The 22337-nt window shown below is 36.5% G+C and overlaps 1 protein-coding gene across 1 annotated transcript in view; it reads left to right on the forward strand.

Moving 5' to 3' along the window:
- Positions 1–22337, forward strand: part of LOC150089578 (DNA (cytosine-5)-methyltransferase PliMCI-like) — a 596839-nt gene that overhangs the window by 173101 nt on the left and 401401 nt on the right. Inside the window, exon 11 of the mRNA XM_090368675.1 lies at positions 17034–17215. Within this exon, the coding sequence (XP_090224801.1) occupies positions 17034–17215 (182 nt within the window). The remainder of the gene's footprint in view (positions 1–17033; positions 17216–22337) is intronic.

Genomic DNA, 22337 nt, shown 5'->3' on the forward strand with positions numbered 1-22337 from the left:
GGTTTTTTAAGGGAAAATCATGTTTAACTAACTTAGTAAGCTATTTTGACACAGTTACTCACAAGATGGATCTAGGGAGCAAATTTGACATAGCCTATTTGGATTTTAGAATGGCATTTGATTCAGCCCTTTATGAAAGGTTATAGTATAAGCTGGAACATATTTGGGATTACTGGAAAAATGCTAAGATGGATTGCTGAGTTGCTGCAGGGCAGAAGATGGAGGTTTGTGATATGTGGATATTCTTCTGATTTGTGTAAAGTCAGAAGTGGGATCCCTCAAGTATTGGTTTTTGGACTACCATTGTTTCTGACTTTCATAAACGACATCGATGATTGGATAGAAGGCTTAATTCAAAATTTTCAGATGATGTAGAGATTGGTAGCATAGTTAATGATCAGTAGCAAGCAGTGCTCCTTCAGGATGACTTGGACAGGCTGCAACAATGGTCAAAAAATGCAAGGTCTCACACAACCCCAAAATAATTTATACACTTGGTAGTATTGAATTAAAAGGGTAGAAAAGAAAGGGATCTGGGAATTATAATAGGGCAGATATGAAATTTCTGAGCAGTGTAAACAGCCAGAAGGCCCATGGCGTCCTGTCGATGGTTTATTGAGCATTATCCTGTAGAGATATGGAGTCCCACTGTATAAGTCAATTGTAAGAACACTTTTGGTATTCTGTGTGTTCCTGTATGGAGACATTTAGTTGTTTGAAAGGGTCCAAAGATGGGCAGCTTGCATGGTGAGATCAGCAAAAAAGGGAAACCACATGAGGTTAAATTGTATATGTTGGCTGTAGAGCTTGGCATCCAGGCATTTCAGAGGTGACTTGATTGAGGTTTATAAGGCTCTGAGAGGTATTGGTAAAATGAACGAAGGAGGAACATTTTTATGTTCCTGAATCACTGTTATGTAGTGTTTATCCAACTTCAGTTTGTCTTGATTGATATAAAGACAGTCGGAAAAGAAAGAAAATCTAATATGTGTAAATTGTAAAAGAAAGGGAATAGACCATAACCATTCAATTAGAAAAAAAGTGTGTTTAGAGAATAAAAGGTTGTATAATATAATAAAATATAAAAACAACCCATTATGGATAGAAGGAATTAACAAAATAAAAAAGCTTAAGGTAGTGCAATTGAATGGACAGTGGTCTTATAATGTTGCAATACAGGCTAGTAAAAAACTTAGATGAATTGGAGGTGACCTGCTCCTTCTGCAGGAGCCATACATGGTGAATGCAGCGGTGAAAGGATATCAAGTGACTGATAAAATTGCCAAAAGTGGTGATAACTGTCAGGCTGCTATTGTTGTACGAAATAGAGAACTTGTGGTGATACAGGTTAGTGAGTTATCATATTCCCGTGGAGTATGTATAGAAATAAATAGTGAAATTGGGAGTATATATTTTATGTCTTTACATCTCAATTTAGAGATGAGATAATTCTATATATAAAATATTTAGAGAAAGTGAGTAGGGAAAAGTATGGTAATTGGGATAGATACAAATTCAGACTACTTTCTGGGGAAGCTCCAAGACTGATAGGCGAGGAGAGATGCTAGAAGAGTTATTTATGACTGAGCGATGGAATGTTGTAAATCGATTGGACCAGCCCTCTACTTTTTCGACTATACAAAGAGAGTCGAATATAAATGTAACTGTTGCTACAGAGTCAATATGGATAAATGTGAGTGATTGGAATGTTATGGAAGGCGAGACTACCAGCCATCATTGATGGATTTATTTTGAAATAAAGGGCCAGGATAGTGGAGGACGAACTGAACTGAGGGATAGATTGTCAGTAAAGACTGTAAATTGGAGTAGATTTGATGAGGAAGTGGAAAGGTTATTGACATTGAATTGTCAAAAGTTGGACAGTAGCCCGGCAGAGGAAGGTTCTGAGATCATATCTAATATTTTGATGAAGGCAGCTCTACGAAGGGCCAGAACTTCAAGCATTCTGTACCTTTATGGAATTTGCATCTGACAGATGAGGAGGATGGTTATGCATTCTAGGAGAGTGTTTTAAAGGTTAAGAAGAAATGGTATTGAAAAGGAAATAAATGAAGTAAGGTTAAATTATGTAATACATGTGAATATATGATTATGATACAGAAAGAGAAAAAAATATCTTGGCAGCAATATGTGAATGAAATGATTAGCATTAGCAAAAGGCACATTATGCAAGAAAGCAAGCTTATATAGAATCAGCCAAAAAAAAAAAAAAAAAAACTCCCTTATTTCACCCATCCACTCCCTCCAAATGTTTGTCAAGTTCTGCCTTAAATCTACTTAAGCTATCAACTTCTACAGCGACAGCTGGACGTTTGTTCCAGCAATCAACCACCCGCTGGCTAAAGGCAAACTTCTGCACATGTATCCTACAACTGCCTTTCCTCAATTTGAATTTATGTCCTCTCAGGCGATTATTCTGAGCAAGTTGAAGAATCCTATCAGTATTGAGCATGCTCAAACCATTCAAGGCTTTATACACCTCAATCAGATCACCTTGCAGGTGCCTTGTCTCCAGACACTGTAATTTGCAAAACTTAAGCCTTTCTTCGTAAGAGCAACCCTTTGTTCCCTTCACTAATCTTGTTGCCCTTCTCTGTACTCGTTCCAACAGCTCTACATCCTTCTTAAAATGAGGCCTCCAGACCTGTATACAGTATTCAAGGTGTGGTCTGACCATTGCCTTATACAAGGGGATAAACATCTCCTTATCCCTGCTAGAAAAATTCCCGTATATCATTGACAAGACACCATGAGCTACTCTTGCAGACCATCTGCACTGCTCAGAAAACTTCATATCTGCCTGCACAATTACCCCCAGGTCCTTTTCATTCTCTACCACTATCAGTGTGGTACCACAGAGTTGATACGTTACTCTGGGATTACCGCTTCCCATATGTAGTACTTTACATTTGTCACTCATTTGCCATCTGCTCAACTTTTCTAGATCCTGTTGCAGCAATGTACTGTCATTAGTGTCATTAACAACCCTGCCAACCTTCGCATCATCTGCAAACTTGGACATTAAGCCTGATATACCATCATCAATATCATTTATAAATACAGAAAACAACAATGGACCCAACACTGAACCCTGAGGGACTCTACTAATAACATTAGTCCATAAAGAGCAGTGTCCATTGATTACCACTCTCTGTCTTCTCCCACTCAACCATCCCTTTATCCATAGCAGCAATTTGCCTCCAATGTCACACTGCTCCAATTTGTGCTGCAGTCTTCCATGTGCAACAGTATCAATGGCTTTTCTAAGATCCAAATATATGATATCAAAGTTATTCTTTGCATCTAGTTCCTTTGTGACTACATCATAGTATCCAATCAAATTAGTCAGACAAGACTTCCCCTTAACAAACCCATGCTGTGTCCAAGCTATAACTGAAGTCTTGTCTAGATGATCCTGGAATGCTTCTTTAACCAGTGCCTCCATTAATTTTCCTGGAACAGAAGTTAAACTCACAGGTCTATAATCACTTGTGTCAGCCTTTGATCCTCCTTTGTGGATTGGGGTCACATTTGCACATCTCCAGTCCATAGGTACCTCCCCTGAGTCTCATAATTATGGCTAAGGGTTTGCTTATTTCCTTTGCCGCCTACTTTAATATAACTGGATAGATTCCATCCACCCCAGGTGCCTTTGTTGTGTTTATCTTTACCAATATCTCCTCCACTTTATTCTCAGTTATTATAAGATTATCTAGCTTACTGCCAGAGTTGAATACACCTCTGGCATTCCGCTCTCTGAATAACTCCTCATGTGTGAATGTCGATGCAAAATATTCATTTAGTTTGTTAGCTACCTGAGCAAGATCATCAACAGTTGAACCATCGATATCAAGTGAGCCAATCTGATTCATCCCCTTCCTTCTAGAGTTTACATAAGTAAAGAACTCTTTGCTGTTTTTCTTTGCATTCTTTGCCATAGATTTCTGCCTTTGCCTGCCTAACCTCCTTTGTTACTTCTGTACAGTGGGATCAACTGACGATGTTACCAACAGTAAATTCTAAATGGGAAGCATTGAAGGAATTAATTGTGGATGCTACTAAAAGTTTCATACCTATTAAGAAATATTGTTCAAGGTTTAGGCCTAAATGGTTATCTTATGAACTAAATGAGAATCGTAACAGAGAAGAAAAATGCATGGGATGCATGTAAATTAACAAGCGACTCAGAAGCCTATGGCAGATATAAGCTAGTCTGTAATCAGGTCACAAAGGAGGTTAGGCAGGCGAAGGCAGATTACGAGAAATCCTTGCCAAAAGATGCTAAGAAAAACTGCAAGGATTTCTTTTCTAATATAAACTCTAAAAGGAAGGGGATGAGTATGATTGGTCCACTTGACATCGATGGTTCAACTGTTGATGATCCTGCTCAGATAGCAAACAAACTGAATGAGTATTTTGCATCTACATTCACACATGAGGAATTATTAAGGTTTGAAAATGGCAGAAGGTTATCAAATTGTAGCAGGATACTTAATGATTTTGTAATAACTGAAAGCAAAGTGGAGGAGAAATTGTTGAAGTTAAACATATGAAAAGCACCTGGGGTGGATGGGATCTATCCAGTTATATTAAAGGAGGTGGCAAAGCAACTAAGCAAACCCTTAGCCATAATTATGAGAGCATCCTTGGACTCAGGGGAGGTTCCCACGGACTGGAGATGTGCAAATTATTATTATAATTATTATTATTATTAGCTATATGGTGCAAGGAAGCCTGACGCTTATGCTGCACCAGCCAAAAAAACATTCCCCAGTTACCCTGAGAGAGAGAGAGAGAGAGAGAGAGAGAGAATCACCCCAAGAAGAGAAGAATGATGCTATCCAGCTCAGGACCCTGGGTGTGCCAATGTATCCCCAATTCACAAAGGGGGATCGAAGGGTGACCCGAGTAATTACAGACCAGTTAGTTTAACTTCTGTTTCAGGTAAAATAATGGAGTCACTGGTTAAAGATGCATTGCAGGATCATCTAGACAAGACTGCAGCAATAATTCAGACACAGCATGGGTTTGTTAAGGGAAAGTCTTGTCTGACAAATTTGATAGGATATTATGATGTGGTTACAAAGAAACTGGATGCAAAAAAATAATTTTGAAATCATATATTTGGATTTCAAGAAAGCTTTTGACACTGTTGCGCATGGAAGACTATTGTACAAATTGGAGCAGAATGGTATTAAGGGTAAGTTGCTACAATGGATAAAAGGATGATTAAGTGGGAGAAGACAGAGGGTGGTAATTAATGTGATCACAATGTACTGATGTGGGAATTACTTAAAGAAATCTATCAGTATTAATAGCTATGAATTTGTTAGTGTCTAATGATGCAAGAGAGCATGCTTCGTGGACTAATGTTATTAGTGGAGTCCCACAGGGTTCGGTGTTGGGTCCACTGTTGTTTTATATATTTATCAATGATATTGATGAAGGTATATCAGGCTTAATGTCGAAGTTTGCAGATGATACAAAGGTTGGCAGGGTTGTTAATGACAGTAATGGAAGTGTGCTACTGCAACAGGATGTAGATAATTTGGGCAGATGGGCTAAGAAGCAGCAACTGAAGTCTAGCCTTGACAAATGCAAAGTACTGCATATGGGTAGAAGTAACCCCAGAGAAACGTACCAACTGTGTGGTACTACATTTAAGGTGGTGGAAAATGAAAAAGACCTGGGAGTAATTGTGCAGTCAGATATGAAGTTTTCTTAGTAGTGCAGACAGGCTGCCAGGGCAGGTCATGGGGTTTTGTCAATGATATATAGGAATTTTGCTAGCAGGGAAAAGGAGGTGATTGTCCTTCTGTATAAGGCAATGGTCAGGCCACGCTTTGAGTACTGCATACAGGTCTGGAAACCTCATTTTAGGAAGGATGTAGCTTTGCTTGAGTGTGTACAGAGAAGGGCAACAAGATTGGTGAGGGGAATGAAGGGATCCTCTTACCACGAGAGGCTTAAGTTCTGCAAATTGCAGTGGCTGGAGACTAGGCACCTGTGTGGTGATCTGATTGAGGTGTATAAGGCCTTGAATGGGTTGAGCACGCTGAATTCTGATGGGATCCTTCCAATTGTTCAGATTACGAACCTAAGGGGACATAAATTCAAATTAAGAAAGGACAGATGTAGAATAGATGTGCAGAAATTTGCCTTTAGCCAGCGGGTGGTTAATTGCTGGAACAAACTTCCATCTGTCGTTGTGGAAGTTGATAGTTTGAATAAATGTAAGGAGGAACTGGACAGGCATTTGGACGGAATGGTGTGTGTGTGTGTTTTTTTTTTTTTTTTTTTGGGCTGATGCTGCATAAGCTAATACACTTGCTTTCTTGCATCAAATGCCACTACTACTACTACTTGGTTACAGACCTGCTTATATCTATCATAGGCTTCTGTGTCACATGTTAATTTATATGTATCCCATGCATTTTTCTTCTCTGTCACATGTCTAATTAGTTCATATGTCATCCATTTAGGCCTAAATCTTGAACAATATTTCTGTGTTGGTATGAAAAGCCTAGTAGTTTCCAAGATTAATTCTTTGAATGCTTCCCATTTTGAATTTGCTGTTGCTAACATCATCAATTGGTTCCACGGTATAGAATGTAAATACTGTCTCAGACCACCGTAGTCACCTTTATGAAACAAAAACCCTTCCCTTTACCCTTGATGGTAGTTATCTCTTTGAGTAAATCCCACTCCAGCACACTGTGATCACTGCCACCTAGTGATTCCTTTATCTGCAGATTCTTGATGCATGAAGAATCATTACTGATAATCAAGATTATTACTCCCTCTAGTTGCCTCCCGAACATGCTGCTGTAGAAAACAGTCATCCAATAAATCTACAAATGCTTTGCTAGTGTGTGAATGACCAATCCACAAATTTCAGTCAGTATCCGGGAAATTAAAATCCCCCATTATAAGACACTCTAATTTACTGGCCCACTCTATTTCTCTGCACAATTGTTCATTATACTCATCAGATTCATTAGGCCTATAACACACACCTACTCTCATTTTTCCTTTCCCAGTGCTTATGTCACACCAAACAGACTCAACATTGCATTGTCCACCAACATGAATTGGATGCACTTCCTTAGATTTTGTGTTTCTTAACTAACAGCATAACCCCTCCTTTCTTCATGTTCTGTCTATCCTTTCTGTACACATTGTACAGCCAAAATTCTAGTTCTGCACTGCTTATGTCTGTGTGACACCATGTCTCTGATATCCCAACAATATCTGTCTTTGATGTCTTGATTAGCAGTTCAAGCTCATCGAATTTATTAACTATACTCCTACCATTGGTGCACATGCAAGTATACATGCACTTGTTTCTACTCTTAGTTACCCTAACACAGCCCATGTATTTACTTGTTCCACTATGACTCCCAGCAGTCCTGGAATTTCCCATTGCCTTGCTTTCCAGGCTGCTGCTCAATTGCATTTCAATGGAAGTAGTGAAAGAATCACTTTTATCTCTGCCAGCGGCTACTTTTAATCTATTAGTCCGTGTATCCTCCCCCCCCAAGCTAGCAGTTTTCCGACCCACATAACTCTGCCTCGATAGCATCAGCAAATATTCTTGCACCCTTTCTATTTAAGTGTAGGAAGGTCATTTTCTATTTAAGTGACGAAGGAAGATGTTTGGGATTATGCCCTACAAAATGTTGTTTGATAAAATTAAAGTTTATAGATTGTACCATACTGTAGAAAATAGTGGAATTATAAGTTATGATTGAATGTGCTCCATGGACTGCATGCTCTTCTCCTTGTTTCTTGAGAATTGTGAAGGAAATGAGAATGAAGAACAAAGGGAGATTAGACAACTGAACTCTGAATGTGAAGGAAAAGGAAATAAGTCAGACTTTACAATAGAAGAGTTAAAGGTAGCTCTAGAAAAAAACCAAGAATAAAAAGGTATCAGGTAATGATGGTATCTTACTTGAAGTTGCAAAGAGATTTAGTTTGAAGCATGGGCCGGAGCTACTGTATATATATAATAAATGTTTGAAGGATAAAGTATTTCCAAGTTTTTGGAAAGAATCGTATATAAAGATTCTACTCAAGAATCCCGAAAAGGATGTAAAAGGTCCCTCTTCGTATAGGCCTGCCCATTGCTCTGTTACCAGTATTGGGAAAGGCTAATTATGATGAGAATTAATAAAGTTTATAAAGAGAAAAAGATGTGGAGCTCCAGGCAATATGGGTTTAGGAGTGGTAGATCCACTGAAGATGTTGTGCAGAAAGTTCAGCGGACTCTAGAGAACTATGTCCTGGGTATCTTTATTGACTTTAAGCGGGCGTCTGGTTAAAGAAGCATCTTGAAGAAAGATCTAGAATGGCTTTGTGAATGGTGGAGATCTGGGTTGAGAAACAAAATGGAAATCTCACATAGCAAGACCCATATGGTAATGTTAAGAGGTAGGCTTAGCGAAAGTAGACATCCGACATGGTGCTATTTAATGGCCCCATATCACATGCCTCCTTGGTCAGATACCTGGGGGTTATTGTATGTGAAAGATTGACATTCTTGCCTGACGCCCGGAATATAAAGGATAAAATGAGGTCAGTTTATATGCAATTGAGTAAAGTAGTGCGAGTCGATTGGAGGATCAAGGTAGAATCGCTTGATCTTCTATATAAATGTGTTTTTGTGTACCGATTATGGTATATGCTTGTGGGGCATGGGGGTTATAGAGTGAGTGATAGCCATGTTCGAAGGAGTTTCCTTTCTGCACAGAGATTTGCCCTGCTCGGATTGATGCGAGTCTGTAGAACCATTTCAAAAGAAGCCTTGCAAGTTGTTGCAGTCAAAGAACCTATTGATTTAGTAATTGCCAAGAAATCTAGAGTATGCCACTAAGAAAAACTTATGCATTGAAATTATGGGTATGAAGTCTTGTATAGATATGACAAGACAGTATAGTAGTTTAGATTTACAGGGGGATAAAAAGGTTACAAGTTGAATTATGTGGCATGTGGCAACAAAGGTGGGAAGGTTCTGAGTTGGGCCTTGTCACTCACTTGTTTATTCCTGGAATTTACAAAGTTAATAAGATGAAGTTACATCATTGGCCTAGTCTTGGCATGTTTATGACCATGCTGGTGACGGGTCATGGGCTTAGGAAAAGATTGGTAGATCTTGGAGTATAGTCTAATGAATTATATAGATGTGGGTGCACTGAGGACATGAAGCACATTATGAAATATTGTGTGGGGTAATATGATATAAGAAGAGAATTTGTAGGAAGGCTTGGCATTGACTCATATAGCTGCCATGAGCTTTTTTAAAGTAAAGAAAAATATATTGCCTTCCTGGACTTCGTGAGTGCCGTTCATTTCAGAAGGAAGGGAAGGTAATTGTAAATATGTAAATAGTGAGTTTATATTTTAGAAATTTATTATGAGTTTTTAAAATTTAGTTTTATGTTGTGAGTTTTATGATATACAAAAATATATATAAAAAGTATAAAATTTTAAATATACAAAAATATTAGGAAATTTTAAGATATACAAAAATATTAGGAAATTTTAAAATATACAAAAATATTAGGAAATTTTAAAATATACAAAAATATTAGGAAATTTTAAAATACAGTGGATTCCGGTTATTTGTGCCACCGGTTAATTAGGGCAGCCGTTTATTTGGGGCACATCTTTAAAAACAGAACCCAATCGAGAAAATAGCCAGGGTTTACTTCACTTAATTGGGACAAAATGCCGTTTAATCGGGGCAGGAGACCGCAGCACTGAAGATTACCCTACGATTGTCTCTGACCGTACCACGTTGTTCGCTCGGATTTCTGGAGGTCACAACCATAAAACAATAAAAACAATTAGCAGTCACCTGTTTATTGGGCTTTTCTGTTAGTGCATTCTATCATAAATGGATAGTAAACTCGATTTTACTGAATTTTCGATAATACCGACAGCTGGAATTCTGTGAGTTATTATGATGAAATGTGTTTACACTTCTATGGAATCTTCAATCACATAAAAAAAATAATTTTCAGAATCTTCTCTTCATTCCTATTTTTAAAGTTTTGTAACTCGTTACTGCATTCTCACTTGCGGCGCCTATTGTGTTACTTGCAATTTGTGTGTGCCATGTTTTTTGTTATTGATTGCTTATCTTTTTACTGTTTTAAATTTTAACCCCCACCCACAAATGACAGTGAACAGAAATGTCAACTAGTTTAGTTAGTATGTACATATTACAGTACGTATTAATTCTTCCGATTATCACGTATCATTTAATTTTTTTAATTGGTAAGGTAATAAAGGGTAAATTTGTGCTTAATATATCTTTGCTTTTATAGCCTGTGGATAATATTCCTCCTATTTTAGCTAATTAGAATCGCTGTTAAATTGAATTAAAATTCAATTCACAAATGCGATCACAATGACCGGCGCTTATTACTCATCGTATAGTGAACGGAACTTTTCTATGGTGAGTCCATCGTAACGTGATTTCAGTGTACAGTGAACCAATTGTAAAGGGGGTACATTGTATTTTTAACTATTTACGTGAAACTTCGGATAATTGGGGCAGCCGCTTAATCGGGCCAAAATGCACTAGGTCCCGATGTGTCCCAAATAACCGGAATCGACTGTATATATATATATATATATCCAATATTTTAAATTAAATAAAATAAAACATAAGCCAGTAGTATGGCATAAACTGTAGAGTGAAAATTAACATAAAAATAACCCAAATAAACAAACAAACGAAAAGAAAGAATAGACATAAATAGTAGCCCAGAAACCCTTGTATAATTTCGAACTTTAAATCCAATTAATAAAAACTATACAAAATTTAGAATAATGCCAATTACATATTAATTTAGCGATACCGCCCCGAGAGGTACCAGTTCCGAAAGACGTGAAATATCACCAAAAGAGGGTTAAAGGAACTACCAAACGATAACAAAATCAAAAATAAATTAAAATGAAATAGACTGACCATCATGCCCCATATCGACAGAGGATCACGAGGCCAATAATGGTCATGGAATCGCTGCATTTCAATCGCTATACAAATCGTCGCCATGGTGAAAATATCGAAGTACCAATTCACCCTCCCTCCTCCGATCGATCCACCAATGCAGAGGATTTTCACGGCGGTGGTCCTTATGCAGCGAAAAATGATTATTTATTTATTATAATTTAATTTATGTTAATATTTAATATAATTCAATAATAGTGTATATATATATATAAAAATTGAGTTTTATAGAGTTGAAAGTTTTTTTTTTCCCAGAAACATTGTCTTAAGGAATTGTAAATGCATTCAGTTTATGATTTTGAGATTCAAATGCTTTAAGTTAAAAGTTTAAAAAAAGAGAGCTAAAGTTTAGATAATAGAGATCCACCTCCACGGAGCAGGGGCGTAACATGCCCTCCTATGTCTGACTTTTCAGACAGGAGGGTGCGGCTAAAGATCGAAAAGTAATATTTTCCATTACAAGAGCAATAATGTGTGGATGAGCTTCAGCTCTTGCAGCGTGGTTCTAGTGTGCTTGTAGATAACCATATAGATATGAACTACCGCTTACATACACTTAAAAACTACACGAACTTAATGACGTGTTTTTCACGAGAACTTTTGTAAGTGAAAATACTCCATTTTCTTACCTATGGACTGCAATTGGAATTCCAAATCATATACAAGTTAGGATTCTCGGGAAAAAGAGAATAATTAGAAGTCTTCAGCAACTAGAAGAGAACCACCTGAAGAAGAGTTTTAAGACTTATGCTTGCACAGAATGGAGAAGACTACTGGGACTGACTTCTTTCTTGAATGAAATCAAACTGGACAGTTCAACTTGTGACTTCATTTGAAAATAAGAAAATGTACTGAGAATAATTGAACTGTGGTGAAAATGACTAAGACTAGGAAATCATGTATATATGTTAATATAATTGTTACAGTTGTTTTGCTAGAGCATCCTCCTAGCCTTCGAGTGGTTGGTCTTGGTGACTCGGGACCAAAATTACATATCTCCTAAGAACAGGAGTGTTTGATTTGAGATACTCAGACCATAAATGTATATAACTACTAGTTTTTTATTTATTTTTATTTATTTTCTGCAATCCCGCTCCCAGGTAGGGGCAACCTGGGAGCGGGATTGCAGGCACTCGCCAGTATTGCACTACCTCTGGCGGGTGCGAGATTTTGTTGGTAATCACACCAGTACAGGATGACTGTTGACCCAGGCCCGGTGCTACGGATGGGCACCAGGCAGCAGCTGCCCGTACGTTGGCTGCACCCTGGTGGCATAATAGCCTGACACAAACAAAACAACACACATTAATATTTCAGGTCCATTATGCAGAGTTTCTGCACCATAAAAGAACACAAAGGTGGAGATGGGCTAAGGTTTAGGAGCCATCTCGATATAAGAACACACACACACACACACACACACACACACACACACACACACACACACACACACACACACACACACACACACACACACACACACACACACAGTACCTTGATTACCATTATATAGAATGGATATATGTATATATATATATGATAATGTCTACAAAACTGTATATAATCTTGTATATAAATTGTTTATATCATGAGAATGTACATAAAATTGTGTGTGTAAATAAATGGAAAAAATGTAGATAATGAAAACGTATTAATTGATCTTATTAATCAGATTCCGTGGATTGCCATCTACCTTCCTGCTGACTAGCCATGGTTTAATGATTGCCTAAATTAGCCTCACACTATGAAAGACTGCCTGTATGGTGATGCTAAGGATTGAGTGCATGTTTTCTGCACCTTACCCCTGTGAAGTCCCCCCCCCCTTGATATTTTCTTGCCTACGACATTCTTATGCTCCTGAAACGCTGTTATGTAGTGTTTATCAAACTTAAGTTTTTCTGTATTGATTTTATTATTCAGACTCCATGGATTGCCATCTATCTTCCTGCTGACTGGCCATGGATTAATGAATTCCAAAATTGGTCTCAGGACTATGAAATACTGCCTGTATGATAATATTAAGGACTGTGCATGTTTCCTACACCTGTACCACTGTGAGGTTTACAGGTGACAAATGGCCACTCACTTCAATTTGACGATTAGACGTAAGTACATCTCTGGTGCCTCCTATGGCACTTCCACAGATAACATGGTTCTTTCTTAGCTTTCACACAGGCATACAGCCAGAAATTCCCTTGCTTCTCCCTCTGTTCTTTAAAGCCTTCATTTTCTGTACACAGGGCCTATCTTAGGCATAGGCAAACTAGGCATGTGCCTAAGGCCCGTATTTTGAGGGGTCTTGTAAGTGGCAATGGACACAACTAGTACAATAATATGTGACATTGTAGGCACTACAATGGTGTTTTGAAGGAGTTGCCAATTACACTGTTGACATTTTAGTTACCATAATATGAAGTGACATGTTAAAAGTATTATGTTTAGGTCTTATTTCTCACTTCCTCGCAACGCCTCTAACTTCTTCCGCGACACCCAGTGGGGTTGGGAACCCCTGTTTTTCATAGATGGTATATTTCCGTTTTTGTCGTTTTCTGTAGTGAATTTTTATATTTTATTTGTCTTAATTTTGACTTTGTTTTGTAGAGTATTAATTGTTTCAAATCATTGGGATTGAATAAACATCTTATTTTGCAATATAACTGAGTCTCTTTACTGGGTTTTATATTCTGCAAATTAATTTTTGTTTCATGGAATATATTCATCTGTATCAAATAACTAGTATTCAACTGAATGATATTGAACAAACAGTCACCTCATCTTAGAGTAGACTAGTATAATTAATATTAGTAATTTAAAAAGCAGTTTCAAGTAAGAATTATTGACTGGATGACTATTTGAATTCACCATTGGTGCATTCAAAAAGTCATCACAAAACAGCACCAAAACCTATCCATTTATCATTATTATTATTAATCTAAAAACATCAAATATCATTTCATAGTAAACATTTTTACAGGGGCCCAAAAAATACTTTTATCTAGGGCTCACATATATCCTCAAGTTAGGCCATGTCTGTACATGCACAACCCCCCCAAGGTTCTGAGAACCTCTCCCCCCACCCCAACAACTACTAGAATCCTCTAATAATATGTCATTAAAAGGATGGGGGGGGAGGCAATTGATTTTTTATTTATTTATTTTTTTTTTACACTGATGCTGCATCATTCCCTGTCAGTTTTATGTGTGATACAGGGAATGTTTGCATTATTTATTCCGCATGTGATACCTTCGTTCTTAACCTGCTAGCAGTCACATGGTAACTGGTAGATCCCTCTTGAAAAGAACTGTTCCACATTAGTTGTTAGTTCAGTGATAATTGCTGAAACTTTTATTACTTTCCTATATATAGTCAAGGTTTTATTTGAGCAGTTTTGAAAGTAAATGGTTATTGTGTACTTCAAATTATATGTGTAAAGGGTTTTTTGTTTCAATATGCTATACACGCATAAGTTTGAATTTTTTTCTTCTGTTAATGGGTTTCTGATCTGGAAAATGGAACTGACCATTGGTTTTGTTTTTATATTTTATGATTATAATGTATAAAAAGAGTTTTTTCTTTTAAATTTCAAGGGTTTTCATTAAAAAATAAAAATCATATATAATAGGTATTGCAATCTATAAATAAAATGTCAAACATTGGTGTATTTTAAGCAGTATTCAGAAAAAGGAAAAATTTTTTTTGGGGGAAAAAAAAAAAAAGTCAGGTGTTGCACAACCAATTGTTAGTCTGGGTTGACTGCTGCTGGGTTAATTGATGCTTACTCTCGAATGGTATCCTCTTGCCACCAACTTCCTGATCTAATCTCCGCTCTATCTTCTTTTGATTAAAATCTTTATGGCCTATTCTGTGAAATTCATGTGTTGTAGTCCCTGTAATTTTTCCAAGTATCACGTTTTCTTGTTCTGTATGAATTTGGAAATTATTTTACTAAATTATTTTCATTTATTTATTATTATTGGCTGATGTTATGAGGAAGTATGCTGATATAGCACTCCCAAAATGTGCGTTCGCACACACATGCACATATTCAAGCTTCCAGATGTACACTGGAGTTTTTTTTTTTTTTTTACTCAATTTCAGCCCCTCATCCCACCATTGTAATATAATTGATTAAAATGAGTCTTCATAGAAGATGAAGACACATTTTACAAAAAAATGCAAAAAAATTTTGAATTCAATTAAAGCAAAAATTAAATAAAATAAATTGATTGGAACACCTCTAAGAACTTAAGAACTCCCGCAAGATATGATAATTGTGCAGTAGAGTGCATTGTAATTTTTTTTTAAATTTTATTAGATTTTTTGATTGTACCTACATTTTAATTAAGATAGGCTGTGACTGAATTTTCTACTACATTCCATGTTTGAATCATTAATGATAATGATAAAGCCTTTCTCAAGCTTCTGTAATTCTTCTTGTCTTGTACCATTTAATTTGCAGTGATTGGTTGCATAACATTTCTTCTTCCTGCAGCACTCACTCTTTGTCGTTGCAACCCAACCAGGTCCATGATCATTTCAGTATTTCCACCTTTTTATTTATTCCAGTTTGTCAAAGCCAATCTCATTTGTCAATTCTGCAGTCTGTAAATGAAGTTTGGGGACACTGGCAAGTTCTGTTTACTCTGTGAATGCACTATGGCCATATATTTGATCACACACCATTCGTCATAGCCTGAATGACTTCCATGATGCCACAATGTTTTCTGTGGAATTCTTAATATGATATTCCCTCCAGAACTGCTGAATTGATTGATGACTGGTTTGCTGTTTATTTTGATTTGCATTTGTCACCCCTTGGTTCATCACTTACACTATTTCAATCAAAGAGAAACAACACTCCTAGTAGGCATGTGTCTCTTTAATTGAGAAGCCATGTGCTCATCCATCTAGAGATGAGTGTTGCTTTGGTCTTTCTATTTCTTAATCTTATTTTTATTTATTTTTATTTTTTTGATGTAGATTTAGATATAGGGGTGATTGGATTTTTTGAGAATGCGACTCTCCACTCCTCTATCAATTAGGTAAGGCTAGGAATAGATTTACACCCTGCTTTACCTAAATATCCTTTTAACAGCATGAATTAACTTGCTGTGTTTATTTGTGGTTCAAGTGTTTCCTAAGTTCAGTTCAATAACTTAACAAGCTTTCTTGAACACCTCGTTAATGTCTACTTGCTTGGTAATTTTGTTTGTTTCTGCAAAATATGTAACTGCAATACTTTTAGGGCTAAGGAATCTGGCTGGCTTTTGGCAAACATGTTAATGAATTTCCAGTAAGTTCCAGATCATCCAAATGTCACGGCTTTTACTGTAGTATGTTTAAAAATGCCGTAGATGGTCTATTACTGATTGCCATTATATGTTTTCCCTTTAATAGAATTCATCTTGAATTGATCTTTAGTGTGACTTGTTTTTGATGTTTTTTTTTTTTTTTTTTTTGCCAAAAAGGTAATGTTGACTGATGTATAACATAAAGTAATGCATCAAGTCTTGTAACAATGTTGTGTGATTCAAGAACATGGTTTGGAACTGGTCTCCTATGTAGTTCTAAAAAAAGGCTGAAATTTTTTGTAAGTGTGTAATTTATACATTTAAAATAATGAACGGCATTGTGAAGTACATGCTTTTAAATTAGTTTTAGCCTTTTTAAATTGTGAAAGCTGAAAAAGAAGCTGGGGAGAGAAGCAGTTTTCAAAAAAGCTGAATGCTGACTTTTATGTACCAATGAATTTGTTTATGTGACTTTTTATTTATTTATTATTATTCTTTATTCACATGCTTGTTGGTTAATACACCCTGCTGGATGTATTGTTCTGAGGTTAATGCCAATAACAAAAGAAATATAGCTACACATTATACTGAATGGTGATTTTATTTTTTTTAGCCAATAAATCTTCTTTGTCACATTTTTTTAAATTTTAATATTTATAATAAAAGATAAGTAATTTTTTTATCTCATTTCACTTGATAGGTAACAGTACCACCCCAAGGAATAACACGATTTACAGAAGATTCTCTTTTGCGTCATGCCCAATTTATTGTAGATCAGGTGCAGAGTTTTGATTCAGCTGCAGATGCTGATGAATCACTTGTTATCATATCACCTTGCATGCGGGCTCTTATCAAATTGGCTGGTGTTACACTTGGAAAAAGGTAATTAGAAGCAAACATGAATATTTCCTCTTCTAAAATTGAGTCCATATTATTATGTCTGGAGGTAACAAGTGAATTGAGGGAGGGTATTTTATTTGTATATTCTTTGTTATTATCGACATTACAACAATAACAAAGAATTGTTTGTTATACTTCTATACTACTACTACTACACAGAAAGATAACATGCAGTGTTATAATATATGGTAGGAAGCGAATTTTACATTATCAGGATTCATAGAAGTTTATACTTTTTTTTTCAGTGCTTGGACTTTTCTCCTGGGATTGGGGGCAGGGTTAATAACTAACTAGAGAACACACAACTGCACAGATGAACATAATTTATTGTGAATCATAGTTTTTTACTAAATAAATAAAAAGGTGTATGTGTACAGCACAAAAACATTAAAGTCAAACAATATAAAATATCTTAATTTGACTGCCCACTTTAATTTTACTGTCTTTTGTCACTCCAGTGGTCCCTACCAGAATATACTGGTTCTGAACCAGATAATATTGCCTCAGCAGAGAGGCCCAGAACTGACACCCATCAGGTCCAACACCAAGGTACCTGATAATTCACTCAGCTAGTGAATTATGGAAAATGTTTATGCTTTTTTATTCCAATTATTTGGAAGGTTTGAGGTCCCCTAAATCTTTAATATGGCTACATTCTGGGACATCCTCATTGAAACAGAATGCAGGAAGAACTCAGAACAGCTCTGAGGCAGTTCAATTAGTGGTTTAGAAATATAGTGTAGTAGTATATAGTGTAGTGTAGTAGAAATATAGTGTAGTATAAAAATATATCTATATATATATTAATTGGTGTGGAGAGCACCCAGCATAATGCTCCTGAGCATTACACCAGTGGAAGGAGCAAAAAAAGGTACATAGACTAGATGCTGAGCAGAATATATCATACCAGAGGCTAGAGAACCAGTAAAACCTATAAATAGCAAGAATGGAGATTTTGGAAAATCTGAGAAAAGTAAAAATGTTCTTCGTTGGTTATAAAAAGATTGTGAATAAAATAAAGTGTTCATTCTTATCCATAAAAATCAGTAGACAACAAAAATTTTGAATGGTGAAAATATAATTGGGATATTTCAAGGTTTGCACTGCCAGGAAGCCAGGATTTTGTATGCATTAAAATTTAAATCATTTTTTCAACTTTCCCCAAAATGTTTATTAAAACTGCATGACAGCATAACAAATGAAATGAACTCTGTTTGATGGCAATCTCTTGATCGGCCAGTGTTTTCTGGTGTGCATGCACTTTCTTTACTGCATTACCAATTTCCTCAAAATTCTTATTCCATGTCTCATTCACATGATACTATGTTTCTGCAGGTGATGTTGAAATGGCACAGAAATAAGCATTGACCAGCCACTATACTGTTATCATTTTAATAATACATTTTAATGATTGAATACACACTGTCCACTGATCCGTGGTTACTAAATGCTAACCTGTTGCTGACAACATGCAGAATGGGTAGAAGAATTATCCTTACACTTGGTTCATAGGAAAAACCAGTTGGCATGATTCCTACTTTCTGTGCAGCACCGTGTTACAAATTGGCCTTCACATTAAAATTATCACCAGTCTGTTGCACTCTAGGATTTATAGCTTGAGTGCAGTTGACTGGTGTTAATTCTCATTTTGGTCTTTTCAAGCTAACAAGTTAATGGTTTTGTCAACACATAACTTATATCTTTTTACAGTTATATTAACTGTAAGTTATATTAACATTAAGGTCTATGGTCAGTCTGTTTAGTTTCATTGCGCAGAATTTGTAACAGTATTTACGACTGACTGTACTGCATGTGAAGAGCAAGATAAACACTGACAACAAGAAAATAGAGTATTCTCAGTTAGGCAAAGCCATTAGAGACCCAGAGAGGACATATGTCCTTCCTGATGAGGTAGAACATGCGTTGAAGAAAATGAAGAATCAGAAAGCCCCGGGAAGGTGAAGTTACTGTAGAGTTGTTAAAATTGGGAGGAAGAGACATGACACAAAAATTGGCAATGCTCTTCACAAAATGCATTAGAAAAGGTGTGATGCCTAAGGAGTGGAATAATGCAATCATAGTTTTGCTGCATAATCATCATCATCAGCCATTTTTAATCCACTGCAGGATGAGGGCCTCTCCAGCAACTTTCCAGTTACTTCTGTTTTGAGCACTGGCTATCCATTTACTACCCACAAACTCACGAATTTCATCTGTCCATCTCCGTTGTTTTCTTCCAGGTTTTCTTCTAGCTCCTCTTGGGTACCATTCTGTTATTTTTCTTAGTCCATCTGTCATCATGTCTTCGAGCTATGTGTCTTGCCCAACACCATTTTAGTTCTTTAGTTTTGATAAGAATGTCCTTTACTTGAGTTTGCTGCCTAATCCATGTGTTTCTCTTCTTATCTAACAGTCTGATTCCCAATATAATTCATTCCATTCTTTGCTGTATAGTTCTCAGCTTCTCTTCCATTCTTTTGGTGAGTGCCCAAGTTTCACTTCCATAAGTCATGGTGGGTAGTATACATTGGGTCATTATTTCCCAATTTTAGAGAAATAGGGATATTGCTCTTCAGTATGTGACTATATTTCCTGAATGCGATCCATCCAAAATTTATTCTTCTTTTGACTTCCAGCCATTTATCATTATTACAGCTCATAACTTGTCCCAGATAAGTATATGACTCCACCTTTTTCAATTACTGCTCCTTCAATCATTATTTCCCTTTCTGTGGCATACTTGTTCATCATTACTTTTGTTTTAGCCATATTCATCTTTAGTCCAAAATCCTTACTAACTGTGCAACTGATTAAGATTTTCCTCTAATTCTTTGGGATTGTGGCTTATGACCACAATGTCATTTGCAAATCGTAAAGGGTTTAGGTACTCTCCGTTCACATTGACTCCTTTCTGCGACCAGTCTAATCTTCTGAAAGCTTCCTCAAGGGCAGCAGTAAACAGATTCTGAGATATTGTGTCTACTTGTCGAACTCCTTTCTCGAATTTAAATTTCCTACTGTCTTTGTCTAGTCTAATAAAGAAGGTAGAATTCTCATGTATTTTCTTCAAAATCATAATATGTGGAGTGTCTATGCCTTTTCTTTCCAGTGCCCGAAACATTGCCTTATGCTGTGTGGAGTCAAATGCCTTTTCATAATCCACAAATGCCAGGCATAATGGTGTTTTATATTCATTTGCTTTCTCCATTAGCTGTGATATTACGTGAAGGTGATCCATAGTTGAGAATCCTGTCCTAAAGCCAGCTTGCTCTTTCGGTTGATTCTCATCAAGTATTCTTTCTAATCTGTCAGCAATGACCCTTGTGAACAACTTGTAGATGTGGGATAACAGGCTAATTGGTCTATAATTTCCAATTTCTGATTTATCTCCTTTCTTATGCAGCAAAACTATGATTGCATTATTCCACTGCATAGGCATCACACCTTTTCTAATGCACTTTGTGAAGAGCCTTGCCAGTTTTTGTGTTATGTCTCTTCCTCCCAATTTTAACAACTCTACAGTAACTTCATCTTCCCCCGGGTTCTTTCTGATTCTTCACTTTCTTCAATGCATGTTCTACCCCATCAGGAAGAATATTGGGTATGTTGTATGTGTTGCTACTTTGGAATCCATCTTCCCCACTGCTGGCATCATTCCCTCGCTCCTTGTATAATTCTCTCTAGTAGTCTTCTGCTATTTGAATTATGCTTTCTCTGCTGTTTATAAGTACACCATCGCTATTCTTCAGTTTAAGTATCATTTGTCTTTCTGTATTACTGCTCATGGGTGCTGATTTAAATCCTTTATTTTCCCTTAATGCTTGTTCTACTTTTCATGTGTTAAATCTTCTTATGTCCTCTCTGAGTCTCTTTCTAATGGCTTTGCAGAACTCAGTATACTCAATTTTTTCCTTCAGTGTGTTTCTTGCTCTTCATTTTTTGCCTTCGGTTCATCATAACAAATGTTCCTTGACTAATTTTTTCTTCTTTGGATTTCTTTTGGACTCTTCCATGTCCACTTTCTGTTCACACTTTTCTTGAAAAAAGTGTTCATTACTGACAATCCTCGAGATTCTGCAAATTCCACTAGTCTTTCACCTCTTTCATTTCTTTCACCAATTCCAAAATTTCCTATAGTTCCCCTTTCTGTGCTGTTTTGTCTTTTTCCAACCTTAGCCATTGAAGTCCCCCATAATGATAGTGTAGTGGGTTTTCTGTTCATCTAGAAGACTCAATTTCGGTGTACATTTCTTCAACCTCTTCATCATCATGGCTCGATGTTAGAGCATAAATGTTATAACCTTTAGCTTATACCTCTTAGAAATCTTAAGTAGTAGTCTTGACACCCTTGGTGATGTACTTTTGAATTCTAAAATGTTTTTTATATCTTTATGGACCAGAAAACCAACTCCACCTTCACTCCTTTCACTGTTTCCATTGGTGTACAGCAGATTTCCACTTGATAAACTTATTAGCGATTAATTTCTTCTTGTTTCAGACAAACCAATGATATTCCAATTCACATTTTGTAGTTCCTTTTCTAGCTCTAATATCCTGTCTTCACTGATGAAAGTATACTTTAATACTTGTAATACAGTATACTTTCTTCACTAAAGAAAGTATTCTGTATTACAAGTATGAACCTCAGGCTGTGTGGAGACCTCTACCCACAGGTTTTACTGGGACTGTGCCATAAGAATTGACAAGATAATCTCTCACGACAGGCTGGACATTACCCTTACTGACAAGAAGAAAATGACTACCTGATTGACTTAGCAGTGCCCAACGCCTGCAACCTCCATAAAACCTGTTACGAAAAGATCAGGGCATAAGCAAACCTTAAACAGGAAGTCAAAGAGATGTGAAATATGAAACCTGTGTGGTGCCAATGAGCCTACATAAGAACCTAGCAGAAGTGGGCCTTCCAAAGAACATGTACAGGGAACTTCAGAAAGCCCCAATCCTAGTACTTTTTCCACCAAAACTAGTAACTGGACATCACAAGTGCTCATGATACCAGTACCTGCCATGAGATGGGAAAAAAACCCAGAAGAAGAAGAAATCGATTAATAATAATATAAAATTGTCAATCAACAGCACTTGA

This window comes from Mastigoproctus giganteus, chromosome 2 (assembly GCF_048544385.1).
Source record: "Mastigoproctus giganteus isolate SK-2022 chromosome 2, ASM4854438v1, whole genome shotgun sequence".
NCBI lineage: Eukaryota > Metazoa > Arthropoda > Arachnida > Uropygi > Thelyphonidae > Mastigoproctus > Mastigoproctus giganteus.